Below are 25,625 nucleotides of genomic sequence, written 5' to 3'. Positions count from 1 at the left end.
ACACAACTAGTATTGAATTGTTATGCTAACTCATTTTTTCCCTCTCTTATTTTTTAGCTTTATAAACCCAAGGGACTTTCAAAGGTATTGGCTGAGGGCTCAGCAGTCTGTTTGGTAGCTTCTGAAGCCTCCTGATGAGCACAGCTTAACAATGGCAACATCCAACAGTTTTCTTTGATTCTGAAAAAGCATCGTGGTCTGCAGGAAGTACTTTCCCATTCAGAAGGACATTAATGTCAGTGTAGTGTGGAGGAATGACAATCATAGTACACTGAAATACAGGCTGTATCTGAGCCTTACAGTCATTATATTAATTTGCAGGTATGAAATATTTTATCTGTGCGAAACCAACTTCCTGAAGATCTTGGGTTCCTCTCAGGGACACCAAGCCTTGCCACATTTACTTTGCCTTTTTACTAAAACTGAGTGTTAGGAAAGATACCGGGTGCTGTCAGTGCAGGAGTTAAAGCTAATCTTTGCTCTGAATACATCAACCAAACTGGAATAACTCTGACTGAAGCTTCTTTGTCAAAGAAGTGATGAAGTTCAAACTACCTGTGATCTGACCAGGGTTAGACAGATGGTGAGACTTGTGATTTTTCAGAGGGATCTTACTAATGCTGATACAATCCATTTAGGGAAGAAATATTCAGAAGATCCAATTTCGATACCAGCTTTCCTTTCTTCCACGTATAATGGAAAAATGCCAAAGCTTAAGTTGTTGGAAAAAAAAAACATACTGGTTTTTGTTCTGCACGTGCTTTCCACAGCTACTCAAGTGGTTTGCTGTTCCTCTGATTCAAAACAAGGTTGCCTTCTACTACAATCCTGGATTTTCCTACTTGATGGAAGCTGCTGGCTTTGTAGCTGCCCTCAAGCAGCTGCATAGCTGCAGTTTTGCTGTGGGCTCCTGTACATGCAGACGAAACTCCCATACGGAAAATAAAGATAGTTTGGAACAAACCCTTGGGAGAAGTTAAGAGGGGAATAATGAAGTACAAATCTGAGAAGAATGAGAGTAGTAGTGGAATCTCAGAGCAGTGATGTGCAGTTACAGGTGCTTGTTGGATCCACGCTTTGATTTGTGTAACACTGTCCTGTGGTATCGAGGGCATTCTGTTTTTTTGTTTGTTTGTTTTTTGTTTTTTTTGTTGCTGTTGTTTTTTTTGTTTGTTGTTGTTTTTTTTGCCTGATTTCTGCTTTATTTAATATGACAGGGTGTTATAAATAAGCAACGGAAGGAAGGATAGTTTACAGCCTAAAACTATGTGTTAAAGGTAAGTAGGCTCCAGAATGCTATTAAAATGTCTGGGAAATCTTTCACCACTCCACTGTTCTGCTAATGCCCAGTGACAGGAACTACCTTGGAAATTTTCTTGGAAAGAGAAACAAGGCTGTAGCAAACGGTCTGTTAGAATTACTTTATCAATCAATTGTGTGCTTTCTGCTGGAAGCTTCAGAAGTCTGAGTTCCTACGTGGTTTGTCATTAACTGCAGTTTAACTTCATTTTCCTTAATTGCTGATATTTTAAGAAAACTTAGTTTGTTTCTTATAATCCTACAACACAGCACTCATGTTAAAGCATGGTCAGAGAGCAGCAACTCGTCTGTGTTTACGGGTGGAGTCTTTAAGTGAACCAGGGGAATGGCAAGAGGCTTGTTGGATCTGGGAATAAAATCTGCTCTTTACTAATAAAGCATAGTAAGGAGGCTGTCCCCACTAAGGCAGATGTGTAACAGAGGTGGCTGTAGCTGCATGGGGATAGGCAGACGTACGTTCATCTGCTAAGCTGGTAAGTTGATGTCTCTGGGTTGCCTGTGGATATGTGACTCTGGAGGCTGATTCTTTAGGAAACGTTTGTTTCCAATGGAAATGGCAATATGTATGTGTGTCTATATACACACACCTTATTGAGAGTGCAGATTTAGAATTAGACATTTTCCACTTTAATGAACTTGGTTGCAGTCACATTTTTCTTCCAGATCCATTTTACTTGGATTTGGCGGTGTTTATGGCAGATAGCAGGGTGGAGGAAGCTGCTTTCTTCTTGGAGCCATCTGTGATGGGGTGCAGCCTTCCAGGGGCATATAGTGAGAAAAGGAAGAAACTGGGAGGGCTTGTACCTCATGAGTGTCCTAGCTAACAGCAGAGCCGTACTGACACCCAGGATTTTTTAACGCTGTACTTCAGACAGGGACTGCAATTCTGGAGATAATTAATTGGCATTTGCCTTCAACCACTTTTAGTATGTCTGATGTGCTTCAAAAAAAGTTTGAAACAGTAATCCTTAATCCTTCTGCTTTGTCTGGTAACTACCAAAATGCCTACTGGAATATTTTGGGGGAGTGTAAAAAGAATGCTTTTTTAGATGAGGACTAAGTAGATAAAAATGAGGCTGTGGCACTGCTTCTGTTTTGCAGTGTTATTTAAATCTGCAAGGCATTTTCATCAACTTCCCCAAAACTTCCTAACATTGAGCATTCTTATGCCTAGCTGAGGTATCCAGATTGGGGGTGTTGAACACTCATCCAACAAACCTCTCCATGTGGTCCTACCATGAGAACGGGAGTCCACAGGGACCACTGCAAAGCTGCCCTAATACTAGGACATTGCTATTAGTGTATTTCTTTCAGTATCTGAAGGGGATCTCTAAGAAGGGGATGGAATCTACTAAAGAGTCTGTTGTGTCAGGAGAAGGGAAAACTGTTTCAAACTAAAATGGGGCAGATTTAGGTTGGATATAAGTTAGAAGTTGTTTATGCTAAGGGTGGTGAGGCACTAAAACAGGTTGCTTGGAAATGTGAATGTCATGTCCTTGGAGACACTGAAGGTCAAGCTGGAGAGGTCTCTGAGCAACTGATCTAGCTGTGGATGTCCCTGTTCACTGCGGGGGGGTTGAACTAGATGTCCAACTCAATTCTATGATTCTAGCTCCATGGTAGAATCCATGTGGCATGCTGCTTTCCATGTCAGGAACAGCTGCTGCAGTCACCAGGGCAATACCCAAGTCCAAATAGGCTCCTTAAATGCTTCTGTTTGCTGATGTATCAGCAGGTAGAAACAAGGAGCTCATTCTAAACATGGTTTCTATAATTCATAATCGTGTAGTCACATGAGCACACTTACAGTGATGGAGTGCAGAAGAAAATGTATGCATGTTTTTTTACATTTTGATGTTAAGATCTTGATCCTTTTGTGTGAAAAGCGAGATTTAAAACAAAAGTACTTAATTCTTTCATAATGCGACTAGATTATCCCTCTTGCACTCAGAAATGCTTATCGTAGTTGGCTGTGGTTATTTTTTAAGCAAAATCAGAGAAGAAGCAGCAAAAAGAAACCACACAGTTAGGCGTTTCCGCTGATTACCTTTGTTCTTCCTTCCCTTAGTTTCTGCAGGTAGCATCTCTTGCAGCTAACACGTGGCTCAGACAAGTGTGCTACACCAGCCAGCCAGCTGGTGCTAACCATAGTCCAGTGGAGGTTTTGATTCAGGTGCTTTCCCTCACTATGTGTCTGGAAGCACGGTGCCAACATCTGAAGTGGCAGAGACCAGACCTGACTCTCCTGAATCTGCAGCTGTTGGCTGATAGGTCTTTCTAAGGAGCAACCTGAGTGCTGTGCTTGGTTGCATTGGGTAACCCTACAAACTGCTGCAAATTTCAGATTTACACCCAGGTCACTCGTGTCAGAGCTGTTTGACTGTAACAGGGGTGTTGTGGAAGCACCAAGAAGCAGATCTAGTATCTGCGTCAGGACTAAAATGAGACAGCCCTGAGAAATGGAGTGGAAAGTCAGATAATAGAGCAAAATACTTCTCAGGACCATTAGGGAACTTGGAATAACTTAATTTCACAAAGTGACAGAAGGACCTGCATAACTTCCATTACTTTGGTGTCCAACTGATGAACACCAGCTGATGGGTCAAGTTCTGCAGCTCACAGTGTTGGTACGCATGTAGATGAGCAGAATTCATCTTGGTTTGAAGTGACTGTGTCCAAAGGCACTGTTACTTGTGTGAAGGTGATTTATCATTCAGCCTGTCTGCAACTGCACAAGTGATAAATGTGAAACCAAAACAACTGCAAAACAGAATATTTTTATGCTAGTGTAAAAAGGATGCCAGCCCCAAGAACAAAGAAGCAAGCACACTACTGTCCCACACATCTGGACCTTTTCAAAGAAAGAGATGACAGATTGTTTCCAGTTTGAGCAAGTAGGAATATAAAAGTTTGAAGCAGCATTTTAGATGGTTTTTTTTTTCTGTGAAGATGCTTTTCACAGATAGGAGAGGCTGAAATCAAGGACCGTGTTGTAGTAACTTATTTCAGCGCTGCAGAAAAAGGTCGTGCTCTGGGTAAACTGAAGCAAGTGCCTTTTTAGAACAGAAGAAAGCTGAAGTCTAACCATCTTTTTCATAGGCCTCTAGGAGCAAGGCACAGCAGGGGGTTTTGCTGCATGCATGGCAGTGTTCATTCAGTACGCATCTTAACAGTGATACAGCTGGAAATGGGGCTCTCTAGAGCACAGCATGTTTACACACCATGGGAATGTGTAGCATGAGACTGATTCCCTTTCACCTAAAACTGGGGCCTCTGCTTCTACACCGCCTGTGGTTTTCCCACTTGTAGTCACTGATGAGGGACTCTTGGGACTTGATAAGTGCAGTGGAGTTATCTGTAACAATTTTTATCTTAATCTCAGCATTTTTTCTGTTGCAACTTCCTACATCTCTTTAATCTTTTGACAAATAAACCATTACTATTTTAGCATTCCGTTAGTGCTAAATGGCTGCAGGCCATTCTAAAAGTGGTTCTTTGTTCATAACTAATGCAGTCAAGAAACTGAAACAGACTTTTGCTTCAGGTTGCAGTCTGAGATTCCTAACTGTCTTTGAAATGAAACTCTTTTTTTTTTTGCAGACACAGTTTATCCAAAGGGAGGCTGCAACTCTCATTTGTTAGTGGAGAAAGCAAGACAAAGCAGCAAGACAACCTATTGCACATAATACAGGATGTCTGCTGTAAAGCTAGAAATGTCTTCATGGTTCTGCACCTTCATTTATAAAGCTGAATGTTTAGCACCTCTGAAAAGTAGCCCCACAACTTCTGAGGCAGAAGTCTGCATTGTGGTGTAGGATTATCACCTTCCCAGTAAGTCTCAACTTGTTAAAAACTTCTCATTCCTGAGATTGAAAGGGAGAGATCGGTGTAAATGGTGTTAGTTTGCCTTGAGAGCTGAGGGCAATGAATCTGAGGCAATGCCGACAAGAGTTCTTGGAGGACAAGCAAAGGCTTTTTGCAGCACAAATACTAGTGTCAATTCAGACTCCAAACTTTGTATTCCTTACTATGCTGACCTCTAGGGAAACTTTTCTGCAAAACAGTTCGCCAAAGCATTTGTATAAGGGACTAGCATGTGTAAGGGACTTCAAAACAGTCACTGCCACTTTTGTTGAGGACTTCACACAAAGTTGCAGGCTGTTTTCTGCTCCCTCTGCTGGTCCCAACACGTTTTAGTGAGTCAAGGTCTTGGTACATTTGGGCAGGGCTCAGTCAGCAGAGAAGGCATATCCTGTGTTAAGAAATGACACGGTACTTCTGAATATTTGAATAGGACTCCACATTTGAATTCTGGTTGGAAGGAGGATGGCACACACTTTTCAGCCAAACTATGATTGCTTCAGCAACAGATAAAGTTGGTATCAACCAGTTAAGTTCTAGCCTGATAGCTTTGTGAAGAATAGCTTACTGTCTCAAAGTAGTCTGAGCAAAACTGACTATGCGCATGCTTCCCATTAGCAGATAAGAAGTCTACTTCAGAAGGGACTTTTCACTTGCTGAAAAGCCAGGAAGCTCTGCTCAGTTTGTTGTTAGTCAGCAATGGTGCCTGAAGAAAGGAAATAAAGCTTTCAGTCTTAAGAGATTGTTTCCAAAGAACTGCTTTATAGCAAAGAGAAGAGATTTGGAGAGAGATTAATGCACGTATTCTGTAGGAAAATTATTCTGTTAATCCATAAAAAGCCTTGGGATATCTTGTTTCTTGTTCTCCTCATTATCAGACTGAGAAAATGTGCTGTGGATCAGGAACATTTTCCTTCTGGATGCAAGAAGGTGAAAGTGAGTCACTGGTTAATGATTGTGGTTCAAGAGCAGAGAAACGTTTCACAGTCAACCTGCTTCAAGCTCCGTTTCAGTTCATTCAGTCAGAACTTCATCCCAGTGTGGAATGTTTGGTACCGAACACTTATAAAAGCAAAAGCCCTAACAGAAATTAACTAGCTGGAGACATACAGTGGAAGAACTTGTTTTCCACCAAGTTCATGCCCATACTATTACAGGCAACCACATCATTCTTCCATTAACAGCAAAATCCCTTCCTTAAACTGATCAAGGCTGCTGGGCTTTACTGTTCAGTTCCTTCTACTAGCACCCCAAAACCCCACTGTTTTCATCAGTTAAGGTCTTCATTCTTATGTCTTTTCCAACAGTGGATATCCCAGTTCACAGAAGTGTTCCTCTGGGTGGAAGAAGGAAAAACAGAAAACAACCTAACACTGAATCTTGCTAGCTTTTCCACGGTGCGTAGGGAAACTTGAGTCATTGCACTTCAGTCACTAGGCAATCTTAGGACAAGGTACAAGTAAAAGAGCAGACAAGAAATAGAGGTATTAACAGCAACAAAAAGATTGCACAGTTAGACCTCTTACTACCTAATTTATTTCTTCAGGGAGTAAAAATTATATGATGTCTTCTAAGATTCCACACTAAACAAACAAAAAGAAACAACCCACAAGCCCCCTAAAATAATAAACTAATTGAATTCACGGCAGGTATTAAAGATACTACAAAAGACTTAATTAAAAAATAATAATAAATCCTAGCTTTTCATATGGTTGGGAAAACCGTATTATTTTATAAGAGGAATAGCAGGTTGATATGGAAGACTAGAAACAAAACTCTGGAGAACTCTAGATAATTGTTACTGCACTGGAGGAAAAAAATCACAGATAACAGACTGCAGCTTTGGAGGTGTGTTTTTTTCTCCAGTGTTTGCCACTGTTTTAATCTGCTGGCCACACAGAAACACTTTGCAGAATAGCAGGTATCTGCAAGCAGTATTCCTGAGGTCTAAGTTTCCAGCTTGTTACGGAGCATCGGGCCTGACCAGGAGCACTGATTTCCACACCATCGTAGCAAACGCTGCCAGAACGAATCTCCTGATTTGATTCTCCTTTCCCCTCCTATTTACTCTTCACCACTAAGTCTTGTCAAAACAAGTTCTGATGAAGCCTAAGTTTCCCAGTTCCTCAGGAAGCAAACATTTGGGACTATGTTATCAATGCCTTCAATGCTTCTAAAGGATTTCATTTTATGAATTATTTTTGGAAATGTTTTACATCAGAAACATAGATTTTTATAAGTTTTCACTGTCAAATCCTTAGCCTGCACTGCTTGCTGGCTGAGAGCTGCTGATGCTGATATGACCACTGTTGGTAAATCATTCTGTGATCTGGCATAGCTAATTTCAAGGCAGAGTAAACTCACCGTCATCAGCAACTTAGCTTCTTGTTAAGAAGCCTCTCTGAAAAGTCATGAGGCACATTCCACATGCAGAAACACCAGCTCACTACTGCTAATCACACAACTCTTCCAAATAATACATTTGTGATCCAGAAATGCTATCAAATGCTTGGGAGTATATTGGAAATTGCAGCCTGTGTTGAATTCCCCAGATCTGTCCTTCATAATTATCCACACTCTCTATGTCTGCCTCTGTGATGTATGGTTGTTGGTTTTGCGGGCTTTGTTTTTGTTTCCTTTAATATGCTAGCATCCTGATGGGGTACTTGTTTGGTTGAGTGTGCTTGGGTGTGTGCCACAACATGCACTGAATAACTTCTTCATAGTTGTTGAATATTCATGTATGCTGTCAGCAAGAACGTATACCAGCAAAGTTACAAACAACCTCCAAGTTATTACTTTCAGACTAAACCTGGAAGTACTCCACTTACAACAGTGGGGAAGAGAGAAAGTACACTGCTGCCGACGTAAAAATAGCCCAGAACTTTGATAATGCAGAGTGTCTTCATAAGTGAACAGTTCTACTAAATACAAATGCAGCATTGTCCCAGTTACCAAAATCTTCCTTTGACAGTAATGTTCCCTCCTGAAATGGCAGGTGTGTCAGCTATTGCCATTATAAATATTTAGCATTATAGGAGGTGTAACCTCCTATAATTAAAAGGAGTTCTGGCTGAACCTTTTAATGCCTTGTATGGCCATTATCTGCATTCGTGGTTGAAGCTAGTCAGAAAATCACCATAAAGTGGTCAAAGTGAAGTGTGTCCCAACACTGGAGCATGGGTTCAGCTTCACAGCATCTCTGCTGGTATAGACACTAAAGAATGAATCAGGCTATGTGCTTCCCATGAGAAACATTCACTTGCAGCATGATGGCTGGATAGATTTGCGTGTATTTTGGATGTTTGTGCTTGCTTCAATTTAGAAAACAAGCAAAACAGCAACCCTCTCCATTAGTAGCTCCAACTACAGTTCAAGGTGCTGGCTGAGCCTTCAGAAGCCTAGATAAATAAACCAGGGCAAAAACAGACTCTGATCAACACAGCTGTTTTGAAAGTGTTGAGAACAGGAAAGTAAAAGGAAAGGCTATGTTAAATATTTAAGAATTGATCCTCCTCCATATGTCAAACAAGCAATAGTGTTGGATCCATCTTCACCAGGGCTGAGTGGTCACCATGCTATTGGTATCAGGCAGCCTGTAAAGAAACCAAAGGGGTGCTGGGGTCTGTACACCTTTCCCAGCCAACTCACATCAAACAGTGAACATCCTGTGATTTACCATGATCACAACAGATCAACTGCAAGACCAACCCGTGTGTTCACATGGAGCAATCATTTCCCGCTATTCTTCTATTGATGGCCAAGGATTGTATGAGCCCTGCTTTCCCATTTTCTACCCTCATCTCTCCTAAAGAGTTGGCATCAACTCTACTCTGAGCCTGGAGGAAAAGGGGAGGACAGGGACGAGTTTGAGTGATGGAACCCTATGCATGAAATGAAAAGGAGGCTGGAGACCCAACAGGTACCTGTGCGCAAAGAGCAGATGTTCCCTTTAGCAAGATAAAAGGCATCAGGAAACCATTCCCAGGAAAGAGCTACTCAACACCTCTGCCATTCCTCTGCCTTCAAAACTGGAAAACCCTCCTGCCCTGGGCCCCAACTCCCAATAATGCCACGTTTCTGTCACCATGAGAAATAGTACCACATTACCATGGCATCCCAGTGTAACAATACACTTCACTGCTTTATCTCCTGTGGCAAGAACACAAGTCACTGAGTGAATAGGGTCCCTAACAAAAACAGCACTTTGTAGAAGCGGACCCAATATAAAACACCAATGTCTTATAATAGTGTGAACAATGGTTATAATTCATCCAGTGAGGAAAGGATTGGATCCTCTCCAGAACAAGAAGTGGTGGCTTATGGGGAGCAGCAGTACAATCAAGCCCAGAGACATAACCATGCCTGAAAGAGAGAGAACCCCTGAAGGTGGATTCACATCAAATGGAAGAATGAATTGAACTGGAGCCACCTACAGCAGGGCAGGCCCATTACAGATACATCAATTTTAGGCAGCCAGGATAGAAATATTTTCCAGAACAGTCAAGGAAGGCTGAGGTCAGTTCTCCTACCCAAGCTCTTCTTGTAAGTGAGACTTGTGTTCTTTCTTCTTAAAGGGCTTGATTGATCCTCCTCCTAACAAGAAGTGATAGGGAGGCTCAGCACCAATGTGCCCATATACTTGACCCTTCCTGACAGTGATGGGGAGCCCATGGACATGGATCCACAACTGGAAGAACTGACTGAATTGGAACCACCTGCAAGAGGTGAAGCTCTAGCTGACTCACAGGCTCACTGCTCTCAGGCAGTCAGTAAAAAAACCAAAAACAACTTGCTCTAAACGTTGAAGGGGGGCTGAGGTTGGTCCACTTTCCCCAGATGGCCATCTTGCTTCCACAAGGGAAAATGCCATTATTTTCCCATCAGCTGATATGCCCCAACTGCAAGATTGTCCCACAGGCTCATATAGTACGTCCATTTCCTGATAATTTTTCCACTGATTCCGAAAGCTTGAAAGAACCTTTATTTCCTATTACCCTCCATTATCTCTGTCAAAGATTTGACACCAATTCTGAACCCTGAGGAAGAAGACAGGATGGGGATTGGCATCCACTGAGTACTGAAGAACACAAGGACTACATCATAGGGACCCCAACCTCCTTCAAGATTCCACGTAGGGTCAAAGAAATTATAGAATCTAAGAAACAGAGACTGATAGAAAAGCTCAATGCATGTAGACTTACCTGGCAGTAACTCATAACACACCCATTGCTGCCAGGCTGTCTACCTCCCCCAGATGGTCAGCCTCATTCCACAAGGGAATATCCCATGATTTCACAATCAGCCAATACAGATCTTAGTGCAAGATCGCCCCGCAGGTTCATATGCCACTGACCCTGAAAACTTGAATGAGCCTTGCTTTAACATATCCCATGTTCATCTCTCCAAAAGAGCTGGCTTCAATTCTGCTCCAAGACCTCTAGAAGAGCACAGGATAGGAACAGGCATCCACTGACTACAGGGGAAGAGAAGGGCTACATCACAAGGACCACAACCTCCTCAGTTTCCAAGTACTGTCAAAGGAGTTAGATGCACATGCTGCTTTACAGAAAGCCCCAGATCCCAAAACAATCAAGATTTGGTTATTACAGTACATTCTCAGAATCACATTACAGTTACCACCTAATGTCAGAAGCCACCACAGTGCCTTCTGCTCCACGCCATATAAATACAGAGAATGTGCAAATGAAACAACAGTTGTTCAGCCATAGAAGCTGCCTTTCAAACATTCTTTGTGCAAGAGAAACATGTGAAGTTCCTTGTTAGTAAGGATACTCCTACTAAAAATAGCAGCTGACAGAGAGAACAAGTACTATTGCATCAATACATGTGGTTCCTCCTGAAACTGATGGAGAGCCCATGGAGGTGGATCTACATCTGGAAAAATAACTAATCTAATTGGAACCACCTGTAGGAGGGCAAACCCATCACTGAGTACTGGGGAACTGAAGGACTACATCAGGGGGATCCCAACTTCCTCTGACCTTCCAAGCTAAAAAAGTTAAAGATATACCTGTTCCTTCGCAGAAGGCTCCAACTCCCAACACAACCATGGTTTGGTCACCACAGGATGCTCTTAAAGTCTCATTGTTGTAGCCTCAGAGCATCACAATCCACCACACTGCTTTCTATTCCAAGCCTTATAATAACAAGGACCCTACAGCAGGAACAGCTCTTGTTTAGGACAAAGAGCTTTGCAAAGGCTTTTGCTACAAGAGTAACTTGTGTTATTTCTTCCTACAAGGGCCAACTGATTCACATCCTAACACGAAGTGGCAGCTGATAGGGAAGCTCAGTACCATCACATCCATGCACATGGACTGACCTAAAAGAGACAAATCGCAGGCTCATCACTCCCAGGCAGACTACCTCCACCAAATGGCTGGCTCTCTTCCACTAGGCAACATCTCATGATTTTACCATCATCCGAGACAGCCCCAAATGCAAGACTATCCAACAGGCTCATGTGGTGCATCCATTTCCTGGTAATTCTTCCACTGACCCATACAGCTTGAATGAGCCTTACTTTCCCATTCTTCCCCTATACAATCAATAAATAAACAGGGGTTAAACAGATGTTCGGTTAAGTAAGGTTACTGTGTTGGAAAAATAATAATAAATGGAAATGCTCACTGTAAAACCCCACAAAGGAGCAATCTCCAGAGAGAGATCCTTCCTTAGTGACAGTCAGTCCTTAAGAAGGACATAAGATAGGATATAAGAGAGGTAGAGACATGCCCACCCCTTCTGGTAGCACAGCTGAATTGCCTTCACCTGTGCTCCTGCAGCTGACTCATTGCTTGCCTCAGGTTCAGGCTGTGATCAACAGTTCCTATACACCCTCCTCAAAGAGCTGATGTCAATTCTGCACCAAGCCCTCAGTAAGAGAACAGGCGAAGGACTGGCATCCACTGAGTAGTGCTGAACAGGTGTCCATGGGAAGGACCCCCCAAAAAAACAAAAAAAAAAACCAACAGTAATACCTTAGTTATTTTATAACTTTTGTCTATATTTGCACTCCCATGTGTCTTCCTGATTTACCCAGTAAAGAAATGGCGTTGTGTGTTGTGTTGACCTGGCCCAGCTCCTCAGGACTCAGTAAGGGCTAACTCAAATGGCATCTCAGGGTAGGCTTAGGGAACTGCCTTTGTTTGATGTCTAGACAAGAAGGTGGAGGGGGATGAGGATAGAAGTGGTGCTACCTCCTCATACCTCATTGGCAGGAGTGAGGAAAGGGAAAGAGAAAATACACAACCTGTGAAAGTCAACAATTTTTTAGTGTTTGTGTAGAGTTCTTTGCAAACCTGTGTGCAAGCAAGGTGCTATGATTCTGCCACTTCAAATAGCAGCCATCACCCATGCCCAGCAGAAAGCCATGTCCTCTGCATCCCTGTGCCCTCTCGAGCCACAGGAATCAATACAGCTACCCAGACAGTGCTTCCTAGGGAACATGTGGCCATCCCAGCCTCAGGCTGCAGGGTGTGCCCAAGCTGTCTGTCTGTTCTACTTGCATGTGCAAGTAAGTCTTTGTGGCCCAATGGGATTCATCTCACATTAATCAAAGTGCTGGCTGATGTCATCATGAGAAGTCTCTCAATAATTTTTTCAATGCCCTTGGGAATCTGGAGGGGTCCTAGTTTACTGGAAGCTGGCAAATATTATCCAATTTATTTATTTATTTATTTATTTATTTATTCAGAAGAGTAAAAAAGAAGGCCCTACTTATTAGAGGCCTGTCAGTTTTCATTTGGTGCCTGGAAAAATTATGGGTAAGATTATCTGTGAATTATTTAAAAACACCTGAAAGACAATGCAGTCACAGGTCACAGCTAACACAGTTTCATATGAGGAAAATCCTGTTTAACCGCATTAATGTCCTGGTCTGGACAATCAACAGCTGCATGAGAATTAAAAACATAATTTTTTAGATTCTGACTCTAGGACAGGGCAACCCATAAAGACTGGAGTACAAGAGGCAGGAGAGCAGCCCAATGAAAAGGGATCTGGGGGTTCTAGTCAGCAGCAGGTTGAATCTGAGTCAGCAATGTGTCCTGGCAGCCCGGAGGGCCAACAGTACCCATCAGGAACAGGTTGCCCAAGGAAGTTGTAGATGCCCCATCCCCATAGGCATTCAAGGCCAGGCTGGATGTGGCTCTGGGCAGCCTGGTCTAGCAGTTGACAACCCTGCACATAGCAGGGGGGTTGAAACTACATGATTGCTGCAGTTCTTTTCAACCCAGGCCATTCTATGATTCTCTGATTCTATGAGCAGGGCCACACTGCCAGCTGGGCGAAGGAAGGGGTTGTCCCACTGTGCTCTGTGGTTTCATCTTGAGAACTATGTGCACGTTAGGGCACTGCAGTAAGAAAAGAACATAAAACTATGAGAGAACATCCAAATGAGGGATACAAAGAGGGTGAAGGGTCTGGAGGGCAAAGTGTACGAGGAGCAGTTGAGGTCCCTTGGTTTGTTCAGCCCAGAGCAGAGGAGCTGAGGGGAGGCCTCACGGCAGCTGCAGCTCCTCACAGGGAGCCGAGGGGCATCGCTGAGCACTGCTCTGTGTGACAGCAACAGGGCCTGGGGGAATGGCATGAAGCTGTATTAGGGGAGGGGCGGACTAGACAGTAGGAAACTGTTCCTGAGGAATTCTAGAAGGGTCTCAAAAATGTCATGATTTCTGGTTAGTCCTGTGTGGTGTCAAAAGTTAGACTAAGTGATCCTTGTGGGACCCTTCCAACTTGACATATGCTGTGGTTCTATGATAGTTACCTAATTGTACTTAGTATTCTGGGTAAGCTGGGAATAGTGAACTGTTTTCATACACATACCAAAAAAGTACAAAATAAATTTCATTATGTTTTGCTAAAGCAAACAAAAAACCAAACAGAATCACAAACAAAACCCCACTTTAATTCACTTCTTTAAAACTCTTTTGTGTAGTCTCCCCTTTGGTTTCACCTAATTTGCAGTTATTATGCAACTTCTTAATTCTGATAAGAAGTTATTCAAGTTGCTCTGTGGAACAAAGCAGCCACAGACAGGATAACTGCTTGCATGAGATTCTCTGCAATATACCGACTTCTTATGTAAAACAAAGGATATGGAGATGATGATCCTAAATCTGCATTTTTTCAGTTCTTACCTGAAAGCCACTAACGAAAACATGACCAGACTTTGTGTGCTACCCTGCTCTCACGTGTTAAATGAATGGCACATGAGTGGGATAAAGGATCGGGATTTGTAAGTTTTCCAGCTGTATCTATTTTCCCTTTGGCAAGCCCTTCGAGTAACAGCAGAAGCGTCACTCCGGCTTAACAAACAGCGCCGCGCTGAAGCGAAAAACAAGCCCCACACCTCCATCGCGCCACCTTGTTCTCGCGAGAAGAACTCCGCGAGTGCGCGGCAGTGGGAAAGACAAGGGCTCGCGAGAGTTGGCCGGAGGAGGAAAAGGGAAAGAAGATCTCGCGAGAGCGGGGCGGTATGCCCGGCTTGGGGCATGCGGACAAGGAAGGTAGCCTGGCGCGCGATTGGCGGGGCGCGGCTTCCTCTTGTCGCCGGCCTCGCGCATGCGCTGCGCTCCGCCGGGCCGTGTCCCCGGTGCGTGTGTATGCGTGTGTCAGCCGCGGGTAGCGCTCCCGGCCGGCGGCCACACGGCACCAGGCGCCTGGGAACCACCGCGCAGGGTAAGCGGGCTCGGGGCCAGCGCAGGGCCGCGTGCCGCTCCGGACACCCCGCCGAGAGGTGGCCCGGCTCGGCCTGACCCCGCCGCCCGGCCGGGGAGCGGGTGCGGGAGGAGGAGGAGGCGGCGGCGACGGACCGCGGGCGGCCTAACACCGCGCAGCGCGGCCCGGCGCCGAGAGAGGCCGTGGCGGCCCGGGATGGAGTGAGGCGGAGGAGGCCTCCCAGGAGACACTTCCGCGTTGCGGCAGGCCCCCGCCGCTCTGCCGGCCTGCCTCCGACCCGGTCCCGGGTTCCCATGTGAGGCGGGCAGGCGGGTGCCGGCGGCAGCAGCGAGCTAGCGAGCCTCAGCGGGCGGCCCGGGGCGGGCGCGGCGCCGCGTCTCCATGGCGCCCTGAAGGCGGCGGTGGCGGCTGAGTCCCTAGGCCGCGTCCTCGTCCTCGGCCGTGAGTGATCTCGATGCCGAGCACCTCGGAGGCGGCGGCCGGCGGGAGCGGGGGAAGCCGGGGCTGGGGGAGCGGCGGTGGCGGCAGCGCGGCGGCGGAGGCAGCTGCCGACAAGAAGCGACTGCATCACCGGAGACGGAAGCGCTTCGCGGCCCAGCCGCAGCCTCCCCCCCCGCCTCCGGCCCCGCACCCGCTGCTCTTCCCGCTCCTACAGCCGCCCCTCCTGCAGCCCCCGCTCCTGCAGCCGCCGCTGCCGCCGCAGTCCCTGCTCTTCCTGGCGGCCACCGGCGCCTCCTCCTGCTGCGGGGACGGGGGGGAGCGGAAGCGGCCGCGGGGCAAGCGGCGCTCGGGCTCCAGGCACAAACGGCGGCGGGGCCGCGGGGGAGGCGGCGGCGGCGGGACCCAGGAGGCGGAGAAGCGGCGCGGTAGCGGGGGGCTGAGCACGCTGGTGGAGGAGTACGACGACGTGAGCTCCCAGTCCGAGGGGCTGGTGGGCGGCGGCGCGGCCGGCGGCGGCGCGGGCAGCTGCGCGGGGAGCCCGGCTTCGTCCCCGGGTGGCGGCGGCGGCGGGAGTCAGCGGCAGCGGGGCGAGGCAGAGAGGAGCGGGCGATCCCGTCGGGAGCACCGCAGCGGCAGCGGCCGCTCGAAGGAGCGGCACCGGGAGCACCGGCGGCGGGGGGAGGAGAAGGCGCAGCAGGAGGGGGCGGCGGCAGGCCGCGGGGGGAGCGAGGCCGCCTCGTCCTCCTCCAAGTCCCGCAGCCGTCACAACCACGCCGGGGGCCAGGACCGGGAGGGACTCAAGAGCGGCGGAGGCGGCGGCAGCGACGGCCGCAGGAAGGGCTCCCTCGCCTCGCCTGGTAGCGGCAGGAAAGAGCGGGAGAGCAAAGCGCACCGTAGCCGGACTAAAGCGGCCAAAGAGCCGCCGTCGGCTTACAAGGACCCGCCGAAGGCCTACCGCGACGACAAGCCTGAGCCCAAGGCCTACCGGCGGCAGCGCTCATCCCCCAGCCCCGGCCGGGATGACAGTCCCCCCCTGCATCGCTCCTCACAAAGCCTACGAAGCCGCAAATCGCTGAGCCCCGTGGGCGGCCGCTCGCCCCTCAGCCCCTACAGCCGCCGTCGCTCCCCCAGCTACAGTCGGCACAGCTCCTACGAGCGCGGCGGAGATGTGTCACCCAGCCCCTACAGCAGCTGGCGGCGGTCGCGGAGCCCCTACAGCCCCGTTATCCGGTGAGTGTGGGCCGTGGGAGGGGGAAGGAGGAGGAGGGTGGGTGATGGGAAGAGGAGAGGGTCCTGGACCGCGCAGTTCAGCAGGTGTCTGGTGACAAAAGCCCTCCTGCTGGCCCTCCTGCTGCTCCTGGGCTGAAGGAAAAGGGGCGAGTGGAGATCCTCCTGCCCAGACCTGGGGAGAAAGGAGTTGTGGGCAACACTTCTCTTCTGCAGCTGTTCTATGTTTTGGAGAGGCCACATAGCTAAATACCGAGGGCTAATTTTCCAACTTGAATGATAATGGAAGTACTTCTCAGAGGGCAAGTTTTCTGAAGGTCCTGTTGGGGGTTTTAAATCTTATGAAATATGGGTGTTCTCAGGTACATGCTTGTATATTTTCTGTTCCAGGGTGCAACTTTATATCAAACTGATACCAGCATATTAATAATCTAAAAGAAACCAAGTTGGTGGGAAATTCATTTTGCTAGTGTTTCTTGATTTAATTTTTTTTTAGGTGTTTATTCAAAGGTTTAGACTTTGGCTCCTTTTCCCAGTGAAACAATGTCAAATTGCAGATAAATTGATTTGCTACTGTGTTATTCAGTGTGGCTTGCAAATCATCCTCGTTGTGCAAACTTAGATTGTGAAGGTCAGTGTAGCTGTGACTTTCTGCATTTTACATAGAGAAGAAATGAGTGCTTTACGTCTAATAATCACGTGCAAACAGCACCACAGCATTAAAGCATTTCAAGATATTGTAACTTTAACAGCAGTACTGCAGGGAGTTTGAAGCATTTAGTCAGCGCGTACTTATCGCTGAAGACTTGTGTTTCTCATATTGGAATTGTACTCTTGCTGCATTGTGTACAAGTTTATTTAAATTCACATCTGAATTTAGTTTTTAAATGTATCGAGTGATATGTTGGCAGGTATTCTGTTTGCACTGCATTACCTGGGAGGTTGTCTGAGAACCTCTCTTGGATGTTTCTAATGAACACGTTGGGTCAGCTACCATTGAGGTATCCAGTGAGGATGCTGAAGCCATTCCCGTGTTTTGATGGCTGTTAGTAGGGTGTCCTGACTGGGCTGTGTGTCAGATGCTGTTTAAAGAGTGAAGTAACCGCACTTTGCCCTAATGTATACTGGGCAGAACAAAGGTGCCTTTGGAATAAAAAAAAATCCACCCAAAAACACAAACAAAAAAAAAACAAACCTCAATCATTTTAATGTAGATTTTTATGGAAAAGTTTTGTTAACAATAGACTGCTTCAAGTAGAAAGCACTGTGAGAGCTCAGAAAAGGAGCATTTTGTTGTTGTTCTGTGAGAGCCTGTGCCAAGTTGTTAAGGATTCTTTTTCAGGATGATTTGTGTAATGGAATAGAAGGAACATTTCTGGATTATCTTTATTTAAATGTTCTAGAAAACAGTATTTTTTGTCAATACTAGTGTCTCAGAATAAGAAAGCTATTGATGATAGAGTTGCATGCCGTAGGCTTGTGCTTATGCACAGCCATATTAGGCAGATTAATAGCTGAGTTAGTTTGAGACCCTGCTTTACGTGCTGGCTGGTAGTAGAAGGTACAGGAGGTCTTGTAGGATACAGTTACAGAGAGATCTGTAGGAGTGTTTTGTTTACTTGGTTCTGTTGGTAGTGGGCCTGTGGTTTGAAGCATGACAGTTTGTTTCCTGATGCTTGTGTTCTCTTTCTTCTAAGTGTGTAAATCTTCCTTGAGTTGCAGATCTGCTTCCAGGAGGTAGCCTTGTGACTTCACTCCTTCCTTCCTCCTGTTAAACTTTAATTTGCATCCTGTCTTTTATCTGTGCACAGATAAATTGTTTTGTTAACTACTGCACGTTTTCAGATTTACTTGGGAGAGACTGGAATGGCTGAGTGGAAGAAGAGGACACTGGTCTGTGTGGAAGAAGTTGTCAGTCTTCCCAAATGTGGCTTTCATTAAAATAAACAACATTTTCACAGAAAAAGAAATAAGCCAATAGTGTGAAGGTAGTCTTTGTTGTATGTGATACTTGCCGGTAGTGAAGAAATACGAGTTGCTTTATGTGCACTCTGGTTGTCGGGAAAGATGGAAGACAGCTGTATTGCTGTGTTAGCCTTTCAGAGCTGTCATGATTGTTTTTGTTGCTTGACTGTATGGTATTGCACTCAAAATGCTGAAAACTGCTGCTGTGTTGTTTAGATAACAATATAGCACCCTATGTCTGGATGGAATATAATGATTTCATGGAGGCAGCAGCTTCTTAGAGCACCTGTCCTTTTGATCCAGGTGATTTAAAAACATGATTTTGGGGTTGCGTCTGTCTAAAATGATGTCGGGATAGTAACAACTTTGTATGTTCCTAGGCATTTCAGACTGTGAGTCTTTCTGCTCTTTTCAGTCTGTATTTCATGTCTTCAGTGTTCTGTTACTTATCAAGGTATTTTAGTAAATAGAAGGTGAGAATGAAGTGACTCTAGCAAGCTTGGGCAACTCATGTCTTTTTTTTGTTTTCATCTGCGTCTGAGCTGATTAGGGAGAAAGTTCTGGTAAACAGTAGGAGAGAAACAAGTGAAGTCAGCTTCACTCATGTGAATTCCTGGTTTTCTCAAGCAGCAGTAACAGAATAATTATGTAAGCTCTGAATTACAGAAGTCACTAACCAGTATCTTTCATTGTTGTTGCCTGGAGATTGCTTCTGTTCAGAAGCAAAGACAAAAATACACGTTTTATGCTTGGAAAATTGTTTGAATGGTAGCCTAATTGCTTTTGCTATTGTAATTGTAGTAAACATTTATATTTTGTGCAAACTGATTACTTGAGCTATTTTCACTTAATGGGAAGAACTTTTTCACTTGCTGTTTGTGGATTTGTATTATCTTGCATATTCTAACATGCACTTGTTCTTAAGTAGTGCATGCAAACGTTTGGTAATGGGAGTTCTTCCGTGCTACGAAAAGCACAAGGAAGTTATTTCTCTACTGATAGATGGACTCTATCTTTGTAATACACAAAAAATAATAATAATAAAAAAACAACCGAAATCAAACAACTTAAAACCACCACAACTAAAATAAGGAGAGTCTTTTTGGAAACTAGCTAAGGATGGCATTGTAGTAGGGAGTGATGATTTTCATAATTTCAGTCGGATCATATGCTATGTGATCACACATTTAATTCGGTTAACTGTATATATGAGTAATTGCATTTTCCAAATTTGGATACACCTACCCATCTGCCTGGATGAAAGCAAGTAGGTGGGGCACTACAAGCATAGTAGTGCGGTATGGTGTGTGGATGTTGCTTATAGGAAAGGAAAAATACATGATTATTTCCTCTTACTTGAACTCTGGAGCCATTCCTTTTTTTCTGTTATAGGTAATGTAGCGCTGAGGCTTTGTGAAATACGGATCACTTCTGTGCAAAACTGAAACAAGGAAAATGGTATAATGTTTGTTGAGCAAGTAGATGCCTGCTTCATGCAGAACCCACAGTTTCATACACCATATAAAATCAAAAAGCTTTGCAACCAGTGAACTTGATGCTTTTGGATTTAAAGCAGTAGGAGAGATTTTCAGATGTTTTTCCCTCTTGTTTGAGGAAAGATTTTCTGTATAAAGCTCTTTAATCTTATTCAGTAAAACTGTATTTTGTGAGAATTTTGAAGTGAAGCTATGTATTTTTCACTGTTGAAATAGCTATTTCTTTCAGTGTGTTTGAGACTCTCACTCTAGTCTAACTCTTGTTACTTGGCTGTGGACTTGGCCTTTTGCTTATGTGTGAAGGATTGTTTGCTGATTTCCTCTTACCTTGATGATGTGCCTTTCAGTTTCCTTGTTGATCTCCATTTTTTTTTTCTTGTGGGAAGGGACTTTATTTGAAAAACGAACCTTGCGATGTGTTTATAATACAGAATTTGAGTTGATGCTTTCTGCTGGTTGATTTCTTTGTGTGCAAAGTTTTCATCTGAGAACACAGGCCTATGAAGTTGATTTGAGAAACAAAACGTGTTTAGAATTTTTCAGTGTTGTTACACTGCATGTATTGGATACCCTTTTAAAGATTTCTGTTTTGAAATGGTTAAGCAAGTTACGTCTTCATGTGTGAAGCACAATAGGATGTTGGTTGCAGAGCTGTTTAGAATGTAAGCCTGAACTAAGAGCTTGAGAAAACAGTAGAATGTTAAGGGAGAGCACCAATACTGTTAGGACTTATGGAAATGAATTGTACGTTTGCCTGCTGTTGCAACATGAAATAGCTATACTACAAGCTGTAATGTTTTGTCAATATGGTTTATGTTACTGAATGATTATAAATGTCTTGGAAGATGTGTGGTGAAGCCAACTGATTAAATTTAGGTCTCCCCTCTCAAATGCACTGCGACCTTACTGTGAACTGGAAGATGGCAGTGCCTGCTTGTTAATGCAGCTCACTGATTGTTAACAGTAGATCTAGACTGCAGCGGGTGTTTTAACCCTCTTTGGTTCTATTTGCTTTCTCACTATTCAAGCTCTTGATTCTGATGAATCCCTTTGTGTCTTGTCTAAAAGTAAGCAAACATAGGAGAATAATGAATTTCATTGTTTCAATCTATAGACACTAATATGTTCCAAGTATATTATTGTTTATGCTTTAGTGATACATATCTGGCTGCTGGCATGTTACATCTCATCTAACTCGCTTGCAGAGCAGTTAAGAGAGGTTTTCAAGTTTACAAATAGGAGAAGATATCACATGACTGTTCTGATTTGTTAATAAATTTTAGTTTGTCTTTGTTTTTTAAATAAATATGTTAGAGTGGATTGGAGAACAGAGAAGCATGTAAAGTAGTAGTATGAAAAGGGAAAAAAAAACATTTCAGCGAAGTGAGATTTGTGCTCCTGGAAATCTGACTTGTGTGAACAGCATTATTTTTCCTCCCTCTTTTCTTTCAAATGTTGACACTGTGTGACTATGCAGGTGGTATTAACAGCAGTAGACAGTTTGGTTAAAATTCATTAGGAATCTGCTGGTTAGTAGCTGATATATATTATCCAAAGCAATGTAATAATCTGTTTTATTGCTAGAAAGAGGAACATTGTGTCAGTTTCAAAGCTTGTGACTAATTAGATATTTTGAGTGATTTTGCACAGTGAACAAGTGCGCTGAGTTGAGCAACAACTATTTTTCTCTTGGTGGAAGAAAAGACTGCTTTCTTTTTGTCTTCCAAAATATGGAGGAAAGCAGTGCCGTCAAGTTTTGTTTTGGAGGTGAATTCCTTACTAGTGCTTTCTTTCTTTGTTTCTTTACACACACCTATTCACTTATATGATTTTTAGATAGCATCTTGAAAATTTCTTTCTGGTTTCATATTTTAGCTAGACATATAATCATGCAATTACTTCAATTTCCCTCTGCAGCTAATCAGGTTGGGCTCCTAGTCTCTTTGTTGCTGTCTCCAGGGAAGGAAAAAAGCAGCTCTATGTAAAGAACTTCTTTCTAATGCAGGCTAGTTCTACTGTTACTTGTGGTTTTTAGGCAAATCACTTCTCTTTTTATTTTCTATCCTTTTTTTTTTTTTTTTTTTTTTTTTTTTTTTTTTTTTTTTTTTTTTTTTTTTTCCCCTCTGCAAATATAAAAACACTGAAACATGTAGATGGTTCAGAATTCAGAAGTGATTTTATGGGAGTGAGTTTGGCAGTTCCTCTTTCTAGGGACATAGAGCTGTGTGGAGTGCATTCACATTGCTTGTAGAAGGCTGTTGATGGATAGAACTAGAGGCAATGGTTTCGAGCTGTGCCAGGGGAGATTCAGGCTGGGCATTAGGAAGTACTACTTCTCGGAAAGGGTAGTCAGGCATTGGAATGCACTGCCCAGGTAGGTGGTGGAATCACCGACCATGAGGGTGTTCAAGAAACGACTGGATGTTGTGTTGAGGGATATGATTTAGCTGAGCAGTATTGGTGGTGATGGTTGGACTTTTAGGTCTTTTCCAACTTTGATAATTCTGTGATTCTGTGAAAAGCACAACACAAGTACCTGTAAGTGGAACAGAAGTTAAGGGTGCGCTGCCAGCAGATGCCAGTGCTTTCACTGGGTAGGTTAGCTATGACCCTTACCTTCAGTTTGGCTCCTGATCTCTGCAGATTTGTGTGAGAAAATCTGGATTGTTTTGTTGGGGTTGTTGTTTGTTTGCAACATAATTCTAATTTTTCATAGCCACTGTCCTTTTGTTCATGGTTACTATGTTAAAAACAAACCATCCTAGCTGACAACAAAATCAGTGGCAAGTGTCAGATGAGGCATTTTGTATATGCATGTATGTGTGCGTTTGTGTTTAACAGAAGTCAGGTGGAATATACAGAGAATACTGTGTATTTCAGGTGCATCTCCTGCTGTTTTATCAAGGTCACAGTCAAATGTAAGTGTCTTGTTAAAATGGCAGGTGGTAACTACCATGTGAGCCTATTTTTGTGATGCTATGCCTTCATCATTTATTTGAAACGAGTGTTAGCTCTGGACAGTGTGAGTTGACTGGTTCTATGTATAGAGCAGTATTTCACCATTTTCAGAGCTCCATGTGCACTTCTGAGGGAAAGCTTGTAAGCATCCATAGTTTTATTTTTGTGGCATTTTGTAGGTAGGAACTTGCACGTAAGTTTTGTTTAGACTGGGAGGGTTTTCTTGGGACTTTGGAACTAATGCTGATGAAAGAAAATGGTGGTTAAATATTTGAAAAGATTGCTGAAATTAGGAGAATAGCAGTTTTATGTTATGTAGGTCACACTGAAAGTAATGCCTCCTATTTATTTCCATGGAAACCACAACAGATACAAAGAACATAGCAACACTTGCTGGAAAACAATAGAACAAATTCTTAGCTGCAAAACACTATTTTTCAATGCAGTCACCATTATTAGCCAATTTGCAGAGATGAATTCAGCTGATTGCAGTGTCCTTCAGCTGTACCTGGTTGTCCAGATTTGTCTTTCACTTAGCCATTAACATTGCTGAAGCACACTGCTTACCACCTCACTATGTTCAGATCTGCTGTTTGATCTCCACACATGTTCTACAAGAATGTCAGTGGATGCTGTTTTTTCCACATGGGGGCATTCAGTGATGCATCTTAGCTTCATACATACTTCCACATCAGATAACATTTGGTCAGACTGCCCCTCTGCTGCCATTGTTGCACTATAACAAAATGTAACAGAATATTAGTGGGAAGGTTCAGACTGTACTGCCATAGCATCAACGTCTGCTTCTGATGTCAAAGTAAAATAGGAGGTATTACTTTCAGAGCAGTTCTTATAACTTGAATTACTAGTGCTCTGGCAGAGCTGTCTTTTACGTGTGGTTCATTCTGTCCAGCTGAAGGTGTTTGTTTCCTGTAACTCTTGCCTACTGGACAAGGTACAGCAAGACATTATGACAAAGGTCTTTGGGAAGCCAGTGGAAGAGTTGGTTTATTATTAGCCTGGGAATGCTTTCTGTAATGCAACATGGATATCTCTTGCTGATATAAATAATGAAAAACTCAAAAAGATTAAACCAGTGTACTCAGCATATTGCATAACCATCATTTTGATCTGATACTAAGGGCTGCATGATATATTGGAACCGAATCCTAAATGCTTGAGTCCCTGTGTTTTGACATGAAGAAGTTATGCCATTTGAGGTGTCATACGTAGGGTGGAGAACTTAGTGGGTGTTTTTTTGTTGTTGGTTTTTCTTTCATGAGCTTGCGTAAATCCATGTTCGCTTTCTCAGCTCTTTGCTGTTGTTGATAAAATATGCACCTCAAGCCACTGTCAATGCTTAGCTTGCCTACATGTTTATTTTTGAAGGTAGAATATAGATTTACTGTCTTTTCCTTACCAAAGTGTTGATAGCTGATCAGATGAGTGTTTCTGGTTACCGTAATTCAAATAGATTTTTTCACTTAGTAGTGATTTAAATTATTTTATTTTGAGCTAATGAACAGAAACAGCCTTATGATCAGATGTGGTTTCTCAGGAACTGTGGTGTCTTAAGCTGCTGCTTCTATTTTCAAGTCAGTGTGGAATTACACCTGTTTCTTTTGCTGACATACATTTCTTTGTTCATGTTGGGCATCTTTCTAAATAAAACAACATAAAGCACAGAAATTGTACTTAGGCTTGATTTAAATACCTCTAGGACATGTTGTATGGTTAAAAACTGTATACAGCTGAAGCAGATTGTAGTGGGTTCTTTGAAGGTGGAAATAGTGTTCTATAGGTAATGGAGCAAGTTTGCTTGAGATAGCTATCAGGAACAAGGTGTGCAAGCAGATGCTTTCCAAGACAGGTCAGTGACATTCTTGCAAGTGATGCATCAGAGGGGTCAGTTTAGGACTCATAATGCTTATTAGCTTGTACTTGATGCTAGAGACATGGAATTATACTGATTCTATTTCCAGTGCAGATCTACAAGCGGGGTTCCTTCATTGTGATTTCTCCTAAGAAAATGAGATACATGTGACAGGCATTCTGGCTTCGCAGTTTGAAATGTGTTTTATTATCTGCATAATCTCAGCTTCCACTTAGTTTCGTACTGTTCTATCATAACTTTGTTATAGAACTTCACCTATTTTTTTTTAATTTCATTTTCTTTTCCAGTTTGGAAAAAAAAATAGAGAAAAAAAAAAAAAGAAAATGTTATAAATCCAAAATACAGGATTTAATTACTTAAAAATTCAAAGTGGCAATAAGAGGAATTACTTCAGTGGCATTTCATAGTGAAGCAGGAATACACTGTCAGGGCTTTTTTTCTAAATAGTACTTGTGTTTTCATTTGGCTTTTGGTGGATAGACATTAATATCACTTCAAGTGTGATTTAACTGTCAAGACTCAAGTAATGATGGAGTATTTAGTATTAGGAGGCCGAGGGGAAGTGATCAGTTATCCCAGATCCAAGTATTTTGCACATTCTTTCACTAAAACCATTTTTCTTTCTCTTTAACCCCCAAATTTAAATTTTAGTTGAAAAACCACAAAATGGAATTCTCAATGTTTTGCTTTGGTTTTCTTTCATTTTACTTTCATCATATTACTTCTTAATCATGCGCTACCAGAAAATTCTGTAAGAT

General features: G+C 43.5%; 1 protein-coding gene across 5 annotated transcripts in view; it reads left to right on the top strand.

Annotated features, from left to right (window-relative positions):
* The first annotated feature begins 15,204 nt into the window (after nt 1–15,204).
* The window catches only part of CDK13 (cyclin dependent kinase 13), a 53,414-nt gene continuing 42,993 nt past the window's right edge, over nt 15,205–25,625 (top strand). For all 5 annotated transcript variants that reach the window (XM_072328483.1, XM_072328482.1, XM_072328486.1 and 2 more), the window contains exon 1: nt 15,205–16,557. In XM_072328483.1, coding sequence (XP_072184584.1) covers nt 15,341–16,557 — 1,217 coding nt within the window. In that variant the 5' untranslated portion in view covers nt 15,205–15,340. The remainder of the gene's footprint in view (nt 16,558–25,625) is intronic.

Source organism: Excalfactoria chinensis, chromosome 2 (assembly GCF_039878825.1).
Source record: "Excalfactoria chinensis isolate bCotChi1 chromosome 2, bCotChi1.hap2, whole genome shotgun sequence".
Taxonomy (NCBI): domain Eukaryota; kingdom Metazoa; phylum Chordata; class Aves; order Galliformes; family Phasianidae; genus Excalfactoria; species Excalfactoria chinensis.
Note: the sequence above shows the minus strand (reverse complement) of the source record. Positions and strands in the feature narration are given on the sequence as shown.